This window comes from Lepisosteus platostomus, chromosome 18 (genome assembly GCF_059453375.1).
Source record: "Lepisosteus platostomus isolate fLepPlt1 chromosome 18, fLepPlt1.hap1, whole genome shotgun sequence".
Lineage (NCBI taxonomy): Eukaryota > Metazoa > Chordata > Actinopteri > Semionotiformes > Lepisosteidae > Lepisosteus > Lepisosteus platostomus.
Genome location: NC_142628.1, coordinates 6,838,545 through 6,851,415, shown reverse-complemented (window position 1 = coordinate 6,851,415; position 12,871 = coordinate 6,838,545). Strand labels below are relative to the sequence as shown.

General features: G+C 34.6%; 1 protein-coding gene and 1 long non-coding RNA gene across 5 annotated transcripts in view; one reads left to right on the top strand and one right to left on the bottom strand.

The window, feature by feature from the left end:
* Positions 1 to 12,871, bottom strand: part of LOC148645545 (uncharacterized) — a 245,042-nt gene that overhangs the window by 199,252 nt on the left and 32,919 nt on the right. The window contains exon 3 of one of the 2 annotated variants that reach the window (XR_015928051.1): positions 2,023 to 2,158. The exons of the other annotated variant lie outside the window; for it this stretch is intronic. This is a non-coding gene — a long non-coding RNA (uncharacterized LOC148645545). Of the gene's footprint in view, positions 1 to 2,022; positions 2,159 to 12,871 lie in introns of those variants that run through there. 2 annotated transcript variants of the gene reach the window in all.
* The window catches only part of LOC148645546 (ethanolamine kinase 1), a 64,087-nt gene that overhangs the window by 42,814 nt on the left and 8,402 nt on the right, over positions 1 to 12,871 (top strand). For all 3 annotated transcript variants that reach the window (XM_088610918.1, XM_088610917.1, XM_088610919.1), the window contains exon 6: positions 1,284 to 1,444. In XM_088610918.1, the coding sequence (XP_088467044.1) occupies positions 1,284 to 1,444 (161 nt within the window). The remainder of the gene's footprint in view (positions 1 to 1,283; positions 1,445 to 12,871) is intronic.

Here is a 12,871-nt window from a genome sequence, read left to right as displayed (position 1 = left end):
AGCAAGCTGCAAGTGCGTGTTAGCAAACACATAATAACTGTTCAAGATATAGAGCTTAAATGGAAGTGGAAACCAAAAAAATATTGTTGGGCTTTACATGGTCCATTTTAAAAAGGTACAGAAACAAACTGAAGCCAGTCATCAATAAACATGTTTTTTTCAAGTCGCAAAGATGCAAGCAGTTTCATTTTGCAATGAACCATCTAGACAAAGTAACATAAAATTAAAATTTAAAATTAAAAGTACACATTGGTTATCCTTAACTGAAGAAAATGCATCTATGGGCATTTTTTCTTTGCACCACATTCTACCAAACCCAGTAAGAGCTGAAGGCTGAAGTTGCTCTAAAACCCCCGTGTGAGCAGAAGCGAACTCAATGTCATATTTATAGAGCAGAAAGGCTTCCAGAGCATTAAGTTCTAACCCAGCACTCCTGCATCTCAAGTCTAGTGATGTGATGACAGGTTGAAAGGCCTTGTGCCTGGGACATATGGCAAATGTCTTAATCTGACTGGCATTAAACTCCCATGGTGTGCAATACGTTCTCTTCCAAACACTTTTCTAATTAGTTCAGGTTAGGCTATTGAATCTGGGGCATGTCACGAGACATGCTTAGGGGCCATTTGATATGAAGAAAAAAAAATGGAGAACATTGACAGGCATATGGAGCTGATCAAGAGAAAAGAGTGGTTTTGTGATTATCCCATGTCCTATTAGAAAAAAGGGCTTCTGCTGAAAAATATAATAACATAAAAACATATTTCAGTGACTGTGAACACATACTGTATACTGTATGTCGAGCATGAAATTTATTTCCTCAGCCCCATTTGCTATAATAATGTTGAAGAAAAGCATGCTGGATCCACACATACAATGTATTTATATGATTTTATTTTTGTTTAAATCATACTCCAGCTAATATAAACCAGTATAATTTTGATACAACAATATTCCCTGACACTATGAGAAGGCATGTTAAACGCAATTACATAAACAGTGGAAATGCATTCCGTTCTTCAAATGTTCCTTAAAGCTCAAAGTTGTTGTTCTCACCTATTTTAACACGTTAGTTTTGTTTTAATTAACAGATGTCAGGTGGTTTTAAAAATAATGGTGGCAATTATCATACAAAGTGGAGAATTCAAATAAATGTTATATTTATCACATTCACAGAAATTAAAATACTGACAGCTATGCACAGATACTGTAGTTGATTTTTTTCTCTAAAAATGATAACAGAACAATTATTTAATTTTGTCAAACGTTCCCATGTTTATTCTTAGGAGTGCATAATGTAGATTACAGCCTCTACCCTAACCAAGATCTACAAAGCGACTGGCTTGCAACCTATTTAGAAACCTACAAGGATTACAATGGCATGGATTCTACAGTCTCTGACGAGGAAGTGCAGAAGCTGTATGTTCAAGTCTGCAAATTTTCTTTGGTGAGTTAAGTGATTCTTTACTATTACCCTCCAAAGCCTTTAGAAATATAACATCGGTTGACAGTCATCAGTATGTACGACACACAGATTTCTTGTTCACAGTCCTTCTGCAGGATCATCATATTTTACTCCTTCTTGCTAAAATAGCTTTTCTTAGCAGGCCCCACTGATAAGTACCTAGTTTTTCTCCTGAGATTGCTTTGCCATTAGTATCATGCAATTTAAAGAGATTCCAAAATTCCCCCATGTAATTTGGAGATATACTTTTTTACATATACCTTTTATATTCCATTAAACACTGAGGCTCAAATAGTCATTAGTGTCCAAGAGGCACAGGGAGTATCAGTACATTGAATAAACTCTACAGTCACAGTACTACATACTTTTTCCAAAACATGCAAATTCAAGAACAGTTAAGTAACTCCTGGCTATTTGGTTTTCAAAGGTACCTGCACAAAGTAAATGTAATTGTAAGATTTGTAAAAGTATTACAGAAATATTTTTATTTATGCATCTTATGTATAAATGCCAACTTTCAGTTATTAAACAATGAGAAAAATAGTTTTTTGACATCTGTCCATGAAGGGAATAGTGGGTTTAACTTGTACTTGATGCATTTCAATTACTTGATCCCAATCACAGATAAGATCCTCCTCGTTAGCTGAAGATATTTATCCTGGGCGAGTTAATCATGTAAACAGGCCGATTGAAATTCTGAAAAAAAAATTTAAATATCTTTAGGCCTGCCCACAGGGACTCTGTCAAATTTTGATGGCTATAGATGATTTCTGTGTGCACTGGCAGTAAAAACAAATATTAAAAATCATGAAACTATTATACATATTAATGACTGAGATAAAACACATTTTACTCCCGCCCTAGACACCAAAATCAGCCCAGGGTGAAATTCTCTCGTACTGTGCAAACTCTTAAAACAAAACTTTAGATGCTGCAGTCTATCTGAACATCTGGCTTATCATGTAAGCAGATATTAGAATCAAATTAACTAGAAATGAATTGGATGATATATGACAGGGTGCAGATGTTCAACCCAGCAGTGTGATAATTTCATTGCAGAAGTATATAATGAATTCCATACATTACAGAAGTAAGAAAGCACCGTGTGTAAAGGTAAATGTGGTGGAAAGTTAGAAAATCTAAAGATCAAGAAACAATATCCCTAGGCTGTTGGGAGAATTCACTTTGTTGCTGTGTGATGTCTTTTGTCTGAGCTTCAGCACTGTTATGACATGCACCTTCTTCAGATCTTCATGCACACTCTTCCAAGCTGCTGTAGGCACAGCAAATTCAAACAACCTCTGTTGTCAGTAAGTCTGTCAATTCCAATAGCAGTCATTGTGTTGGTTTTGATGTTTATACGTGTGCTGTTATTCAATAGGTGAATGAAAAGCAGGTTAGGAAATGTTTTGCTATAAACCTGAGAATAATTTCCCAAAACATCATTTAAAACTGTGTTTAGGTGGTAATAAACACACATTTTATTTCTGGTTGTTTCAACTAACTGCCATGTTGCAGATAGCACAGGAATACAAGACAAAACAAGAACAGGGTCGATTTTGCTGGTTAATTGCAATTAATGCTTCGAAATAACCAAACTTGTTCAGTGCTTTAAAATTCAGTTATGACTTGATGTTTTATGCAATGGCAAGTATCAGAATACTTAATATCGTTTATGACTAGAAAGGGCAACACAGAGTCATCTTTTTAAAGCTGCTTAAATTATACAAATGTTTTTTTTTTTACGTATAGATATTATGGTAAATTTTGTAATGAAACAGCAATTTACTGTAAAACAGATAAGAAACTCATAACAAATAATTCTGTTCAGTTTTTTCATTGCACTATTTTTTAGCATTTTCCAGTAAATGATTACAGTACCTAATTTATAATATTTATATTTATAATATATTAATATATTATGATGCATGTATTCGTTAAGCAATGCGATAAAACAGATTCCATCTGAATTTTTTTCCAAGGTTTTCCTCATTTCTAGCTCAGTCAAATCAAATTTTACAGGATCATGTAAACGCTAAGTGCTGGTTATGAGTGTAAAATCAAGGTAGAATGTATCAATTCAAGGAACTGGGTTAATGAAAATGAAAAAAAAAATCCACTTAGCTATGCATGGTGCTTCTTAGGGAACTGTTATATGGTAATTTTTCACTTTTTTCATACAGTTGAAACCTCTTCGTTGTTCCTAATGAATATGTAGTTATCAATGCCATGCTGTGTTAGGTTATATTTATTTTGTTACCCAAATGAGCTGTTACACAATGACTGTAATTCTATTAGGCTGACTAATACATCTCAGGTGTGCAATTAGGAAAGGTGAAGTGTGCAGTGTTGAACAGGCCCGTGGCACTGGTGGCACAATGCCATGGTGTTACAGCAGCACAAGGCTGTCAGGCGATCGTCTTAGGTGACAACAGGTTGCTCTTAAGATGACTTAACTGAGCAGTGACAACTCTTAACCAAGGAACTCTGCTGAAAAGATGTGATCGCACCTCTTAATGTGACTCTGTGGCTGCGTTACTTACAGCTAAATTACATTATTATGACTTCATTGTCGAATCCCAATTCTCTTAATTATAGCCTAGAGATCTATTATTTGATTTTGTAGCACCGAGTGCTTCTCTTCTAAATCATGTAATCTCTTATAGCTCATTAATGTCAGGTTTGCGTACATGCAGAGTGTTGGTATTGTGCCAAGCGGAATCAAATTTTCAAATGTTCACTGCAGTAATGTTGCTGGGGTGCATTCTTCTGTAATTACCATAGCACACTGACGAAGATGGAAGGGAAACCACTGTTAAGTGAAAGTATTGTTGAAGACAGCAAAAAGTAAAAAAAGATGAAGTGTTTTAATTTTTGTCATGTTCGGCCCTCTTGAATATCATATACTCAATACACTTCATAATATACTTATATACCTACTGTATACGATCTTTCTTCATCTACCTCATTAAGGTATCTGTTAACACATATTAAAGATAGCAAGTTTTAATGTTTGTTTTTGAATTATCTCTGTTCTAGTTTTTTTTTAATCAGCTAAATAATACAATTAGTTGTAAAACAGAATTGGAAAACAGACCTGAGAAGAATTCTATCATGTGTATTTTGTGTCTTTAGTTCAATATCCTGCTGCTTGAAACAACAAAGTAATTAAATCTACAGTTCCTTGCGACAGTACATTTACAAGGTGGATATTTGTGTTTATTAATATAAACAGCAATCAGATTCTAGTCTAAATACATCAATGAAATTTTACAGAAACATTCTGTTTTTCTCATCTATAATTGATTTGTTATTGTAAGATTTACTTAGAGCTTGGCGCATTTCCACATTCACAAGCGGAGTTTTTCTTCAGAACATCTATTCTCAAGATAAATAGCTCTCACTACTCTATCTCACATTGGGACTTGGAAAGTTTACTCTCTTAATAAAGAACAGGTGCAAGTTTGTGATATTTTATGACTTTTCCAGCTGAAATTAAAGTGCTGACAGGGCAACAATGAACTTTGGTGTTAAATGAATTCTGTATTTTTTCCTGAGGTCAACAATGTTTTCTCTTCAGTTTAGACTTCACCTACATCATTTTTGAAGGGAAATATTTAAAGCAGGCAGTTTATAAAGATAAAGCAGAGATTCTTTTACTATTTAGTAAGGCCCATAGAACTTCAAAACTTTCAGAAGAAAATCATTACAAGGTGATGTAAATATAAAATGTACCAAATGAATAATTGAATACAGCTGCTTGATACAACTTTTCACAATATGAGGGTGTATGTCATTTTCATAAGGAAAATAGCCCACCAAAAATCTGAGATGGTGAAAAAATATAGTTTAATTAGATATTAAAAATTAATAGTCCCCATGCGAAAACCCATCTAATGTCTGTTTTATCCCTCAGTGCCACCAACATTGGCTGTTTTCAAGGCTCGTATGTTCAAATACACAAAGTATTAATTGCAGATAACATGACAGATAAAGGAGAAATATCCTGCTATGAAGTTAAATTAATATACAACAGAAAACATGTTTTTAAGACCAAATATTAAAAACCCCTTCCAGATATTTAACTCATTGCAATGCAGCTGATCAGTTTTGGTTTTAGTTATCAAGCAAATCTCCAAATGTATTCCAGCTAAATATTAGTTGGGGTTTTTTTGCGCAATGGTTAAGAATGTGGCTACAGTCCTGTTCAGTTTGGAGCCTCACCCTGTGCCCTGAATCTATGGGCTGACCAGACCATTACCAAGGATAATAGGCTTTGTGATAATCAGTGTATGCTTAAGAATAATGCACACAGAAATGCCAGTTAAGCACAGCAATAAATGTAATTCTTCTCTGAAACTGCAGATCAGAACCTTAACCTGTTGAGCTACAGGTTAATTAAAAAACTTCAATTTTATGGGCTCATCACAACTGTAACATTTCATACAAAGAAATAGAGTCAAGGCAAAATGTTAAATATAATGGAACAAACCATTGTAAGACATTAACAGACTGACTTATCATAGCAAAATGGTCTTTCACCTTCTTGTCAGAAACACAGTGATAGAGCAGACAAGCAGAAGGTATTGTTAGAATCTTTTTTTATATGCATTGAGCAAGTAAAATGAATGCCATGTACTGTTCCACAAGAATGAGAAGAGTCAAAGTTAACTCTTGGCTTTTCTGTTGTCTCTGGAACATTACATTTCTCATCAGCAACCTCCTTTAAAATGGGCTAGTATGGGTTTATAAAAAGAGAAAGAATGTCAAAAGACGAAATAAAGTTTATTTGCCTGCGGACACTGTAAAAGCTTCAGGTTCAAATTTTATTGCAAAAATATTTTCTGCGAACACTGTGTAAAATGGAGGCATAAAAGAAAGCTTGAACGGTCCTCAACAGAAAAGTCATGAGTATTTAATTATTCCAATTCATGGAACCCATTTATTGGGAAAAAATGTCATATGTACTACACAGTATAATCAAGAAGAGCTGACTGAATTTACACTGCCTTTTAGTTTATGAGGATTGGTACTCCTTGGGTTTTCACACAGGTATGCTGTTCTTCATCACAAAATACTGTAACTTTTATGTAAACCGCATGTTTACTTAACAAAAAACCCACAAAGCACTTCATTAGCTTCTTTGCCAAAAATGCGAAAACAGTACTGTTCTTTTTGCTGCTTGAAAATTACTGAGAGCAATTTATTATTCTGTTTATAATACTAGCAATTTGAAAAGAAAAACATGTGAATGCATAGCACACATACACATACCAGAGCACCTCTCAGGAAGTTGGGAATTAAAAAAGAAATCTAGGAGCTTCTCTGAGGTCTACCTTTCTTGAAAAACAGGAAGCGCTGGAATAAAGCCTCCTCACTCATTTCAGATGGCCCTTTCCTCCGAGTCAACTGGGTTCTTCAGTTAGGCTGAGTAATAAATCTCTCAGCTATACATTTTGGGGAAAAAAACTTAAAAAATATTTGTGTGGTACAGTATAGAGGTTAGTGCTGTTTCCTCACAGCTCTTGGGTCCTGGAATCGAAGGGAAAATGTATAGTATAGAGGTTGACACCTGAAGAAGGCTCCATGGCCGAAACGTTGTGTTCTCTTTCTTCTTTTTTTCAGCAGGGAATAAACCTATTACTTGTTCCTTTGCAGCCTACGCATGCTGACGCAGCTCCCCACCTGAACTAGTATAGAGGTTGTACGTTCTCCTCACTGTCACATGGACTCTGCTTTCCTCCCATCTTCCAAAGACAGTCTGGCCAGGCTGATTTGTATCTAAATTATCCGTATGTGAGTGTTTATCTACACCTCCATCCCGGGTGTAGTTCTGCCTTGCTGTGTACACTTGTGGGATAAGGTTTGGATGTCATGACCCTCAGCACTGTGATAATGCATTTGGGCACCGTAGATATTTCAAACTCAGCTGACAAATTGAAAAACATTTTAATTTTGCCCGTTTTCTCTGCAGAGGTGTTAAATCCCCAAGGTAACTTTTATTTTCCCATCCATGTCGGATATCTCAAATCTCAATTGGCAGCCATCCGTTCTAAGAGAATGTTTTATATTAAAATCCCATACTGAGTACAGGTGAGTTATTTTACTGGCACCCATTCTCACAATATTATTACATAATAATAAACAAAAAGAACACCGGAGGTGTTATGTACAGTACAGTCTGATACAGCTGGCCACAAGATACAGGAGGAAAATTACTTTTCTGCTCCTGGTTAACTAACATACTGTATATTGAAGATAATGCACTGAATTTGCAGCAGAGACAATTGATTTAAACAGTTATCATGTTTCTAGGAAATCAGTGTCCACTTAATAGGAAAATGCCCTCATTTCCTAAGTTAGCAATGGGATATAACTCCATTCTGGGTGAATAATGAATAATTAAAAGACAGGCAAAAGTTTCCAGCAGTGAGCTCTGTCCAAGCCCGGCTGCCTCCTCCCCCAGCACAGTCATTCTTTCTGGGTTGGCACTTTGAACAGGAAACTGACAGAGTATTATGTGACACCACGGAATGTTCTATAGCTGTAGGCTGGCACAGCTGTGCGGCACAGGGCAACAATGCCTTTTTTGTGCGATTTTACTAAATTCCATCCCCCCCCCCCACCCCATCCCCCTTTTAAAAGCAGGTGGTGCCTTGCATTAAAGTGTGTTTTTTTCAGTTTTGTAATTAAAACAAATTACAATTGCGTTCCTTATTAGGGATCAGAACCTTAGTGTACAGCTTCCATGACTCTCCAAAGCACAGGAGTGAGTGTTTCGGTACCTTTTAATTCCGTTAGAAAATAATAACAATAAATATGATTTTGAGCCTTTCAAGAATTGTATTTTTAGTCATAGTTGCAAAAGTGTAATTTTAACTAAGTACTAGTGGCTCATACAATGTTTTCTTTTATGTAACTGCTGATAAAGACCATAATTGACCAAGTGTTTTCGCTTTGCTCCCTAATATACCAAAATGGGTGAAACAGATAAACACTATTTGTCAGGCATCAGTTCAATGCTGTGACTGTGGGGTCTTCGGTGCCTTTGGGAGAGCTCTCTAAATATGGATACCATCTGCTTGAGCAACTTTTTGGTTTCATTTTTGAATATGGCTTAGTAAGGAAATACACATTCCACAAACCAGCAACAGCACACATGCCATTAGATTTAAAAAAACATTGCAGTGTGCACCTTTGTACTGTACAGTATATACACACCTGTACTAAGGACATTTAGCATTATTGTACTATTTTCAGTCACATTTTTTTTTCTTTATGCAGAACTAAAATTTCTTTTTGTCTTTATGTAGAGAGGAACAAAGTCTGTTAATGATGAACAACACCTCATAATCAGTTAATTACATTTAAATTTAAATGGATTACTTATTCCAAACTGTCATATTAGTTGCTAATTTGACTTTACGTTGAGTTGTTGTGGTCTTGTTTTTGAAGACTATGATCAATGTGACAAAGTTTGTTAAATTACAAGCCCGATTAACAACAAGCTCTAGGTTTTGAGTAAATTGCTCATTTTCATAACATAACATCTACAGCATTTTAAGGTAGTTTACACCACACATTTACTGTATATGTCATAAACGGTTAACAAAATGATTCATAATTTGTTATTTTCTGTATTTTACTACACAAGGGAGTATTTAAATAGATCAACAATCTTTAATGATATACTGTCGTCATAAACAATCCAGCCACTTACAACAATGTGCAGAAGTCTAATAATAAAGAGTTAAATTGCCTACAGTACTACTCTAAAAATTGAGGCTTAAATATTAGCTCTATTAACAAGTTAATAACATATTACAGCATACATCACAATTTTAAGGCTATTCAAGTATGCTTTAAGACATTTTACAATATTTTTGTATTTCAAATACGCATTCTGCTTTTGACTTGCAATGTGCTTTCACTTTCATTCAAAAACTTTTTTTAATTTATCTGAAATTATTGATAACAGAATAATCCATGATCGATCTTATGAAAGAGTACAGGAGTTGCAAATACAGTACCTCCCTTAAAGATACATGGATAGTCATGAATAGTCGTGAAATTCATCTTTTTCAGCTCAACCTGAAATACAACATGCAAAATATAACTTAATACCAACCCATGACACCACTGGCACAATGTTTGCACTTCAAAGAAATAGTCAAGCTTATCACATACATACAGTATATTCATGATTGAAAATGAAGAAAAATCTGAAGAAAAATAAAAAATCATTTACATGCCTCCTACTGTAGATACGTAATGTTCTTGGGTATGAAACGTTATTAGTATTTAGTACTGTATTTTGATATGGCTGTATTTTTTCTGGCCAGCTCACAGGATTTTATTTCCATTCTTTTGGTTTGGGGAAAACACAGAGCTAGTTGTTGTCCGATTACAATGCCACTGGTTGTACACACAGGCCATGTTATTTTTGGACAGCAGTGCAGCGGAGTTTCAAATTATAACTTCTTACCTTTCAGTGTCTACAAAGACATTCAGCAGCTAATTCTGAAATTGCCAATGTACCAAACATAAATTCCCAGCCAACAACACATACATTTTTCTTCTGAAATGTCTAGGTTTACAGTTTTACACTAAATTTAAAGCAATCTTTCGGGACATTTATAGAGCAGGGTATTACACACTGTTTTGGACAAAACTTCTCTGACATCAGTGTTTCAGCACTCCATGATCTAACAAATCGGAAAAAAAAGCTCCCACTGTACATATTTCAATAAACAAGAAATGCCACACTTGGAAAGAAAGAGGTTTTTAGTAATTTAAAATGATATTTTAATTAAAAATCTTATTTCATAATTTACACAAAACACAAAGAATGCTATCATCTTAAGTCAACTCATACAGTATATTACAATTCAATAAGGTATGTATAATACATAAGTGAAAATGTTCTGAACTTTTGTATCTACCATTAAATAGATTTGCTATCACACCATAAATTCAAGAACACTGAAATGATTGATCTAAAATAAGATGGAAAAGATTTTTAAAAATATGGAATGTTTAATATGTTTCAATATTTATATGCTTTTACAGTATCCACGGACAAGTAAGGTCAATCAGTCTCTGATATTATTCACAATTTCTAAAATGTACAAAATGTTATTTGTAAAACTATAGATTTTTGACAGTTTTCGAAGTAACCCATCCCTCCTTACCAGTATCAGTTAGGATCCGGGCCACAGTGTGAATACTGAGTACTACACTTCAGAAACAGTGAACTAGAACCTTGTATCCTTTTTTAAAAATACAGTAACTTTCATAGTAAATATTACAAACTCTACACTACAAATACATAATGTGCAAAGGAGAGACAAAAGTATCGAAAAACAGAAGTTACACTAAAAAACTTAACAGTCCGCATAAAAACAAAAAGATAACATATTCTGGTATCTTTAAGGGATTTATTAAGAATACTCTTTTTCTACTTTAAGAGGTTTAAAGGAATACACAGGACTGTGGTAAATGAGAAATCATAAAATGTTTTCTAAGTGATATATACCACTACCAACACAACACTGGCAATCAAATTATTATTCTGAAATTTATTGCTATATAGTCTATACATCGTTTGAAGTCATTCCACTGTCTATACTTTTGGAGACTTGATGTAAAGTGATTTGGATTCGTTGCAAGAGAAACTATGGTCACCTGCCAAGTTTTCATGTGGTTTGAAGAACAATTTTCTTTCTCTGGAAGTCTAAGTCATGTTGGTCCATTCCAAAAGTGCTTTTATTACCCAGAACACAATGCATTGAATTGTCTGAGAAATTTCTAAGTGGTGTGGCAGCGTCTTTAAATTACAAATAAATGATGATAAAGTGTTTTCTTTTGAAATAACCCAGCTGCAGCCAAAACCCAGAAAAAGCCTCCACTAAAAAGGAGCAAGAAAGTCAATAATATCTTTCAGATTTATACCTCAGAGACACTAAAGGCAGGGGTGGGTGGGGATTGTCATTTGTCAAAAACACATCAAGTAGCTGCTATTATATCACTATGTAAATTAAACTGCCGTCTCTAACAATCAAACAAAATGCCTAGAATTCAGCCAGTGCAATTCTATCATGAAAATGTGCATGCCATGGTGCAATTTTAAACCACAAATAGTTAAACTACTGTAGTTACTTTCTTTAAATTAAAAGTAAGTTAAAACATCCCAGTCTGACTCATCATTTGTCTATTAGACACTGTGAACTTCCTACATACAAATAACATTAAATAGTAGATATTTATTTAAAGGCAGTGCTTTTCCACATAAAAATGTTGCAATTTAAGACAAGCACAAAAACTGAATTTTGACAATACTAAATGCAGCTTATTACAATGGAGCAGTCAGGCAAAAAGTCTGTGTGGCCAAAACAAACAAATTCGTATTAGTGCATTTTTTACTACTTACAGTACATTTTCATACATAATTCATTAGATTGTATGTTCAAATATATCAATAAGCTCATAACATTTTTTTTTCAGATGTACAGTTACTTGCCATTCCTTTTAGCTCTGTGATAACTGATGATGATGATGTTATCCGGTCAGTCGGAGCCGACTCTCAGCGATTCTATTGGCCATCTCTCGAGAGGCCTCTGTGATAACTACGTGGACTATAATAAAAAAACAATACTGCTCAATCCACAAGGGTAATACACTGTATTTACATGACATAAACTATAAACAGTACTAGCACAGAGTAAACAGCAGTACTGTATAGTCATAATCACAATGATACCTGATTTTAATGAAAGTAGGTGCAATCATCAAGATTCACTGTATAAAAGGCTTAAAATGCAAGGTTAAACATTTATTCTAATGAACTAAAACATGTTTGCTACAGTGCCCAGAGGAGATTTTAAGCATAAGATACTGATTAAAATATACCATTGCCCAAGATCATGAACAGTTACAGGACACAATAAAAAAAGAAACTCATTAGTGGCGTCTTCTAAAAGTTTGATGGCTGCCACAATCATTAAGGAAGTTGTTGCTTCCATATCTAAAGTCTTGGGTGAGTTAGCCAAAGGACACAGGGCTAAAGAGAATGGAGGCCAGAGACTGTGGCTCTGTGATGTCATACTTGTCTGTGCAGTTCCTAAAGATCGACAGTAATAATCTGCTTTGTTTTTGTTTCCCCTCACTGGCTTTCTTTTAAATTTCTCGATTGTCACTGCTTTCTGTCAGAGTAGCATTTTCACTGTTAGCTTAAGATGGTGTCATTCAGAACTCCATCTCTATCTGCGGGGGGGAATAAGGCATGGGTAACAAGGTGCCAAGAATGGAGACAGACATATTTATATCTACCCATTTATTTACAAAATAAAATAGTAATTAAGGTACTTACTGGTAACAACAGAACAGCTGGGAAGAGAAGTTAAACATACT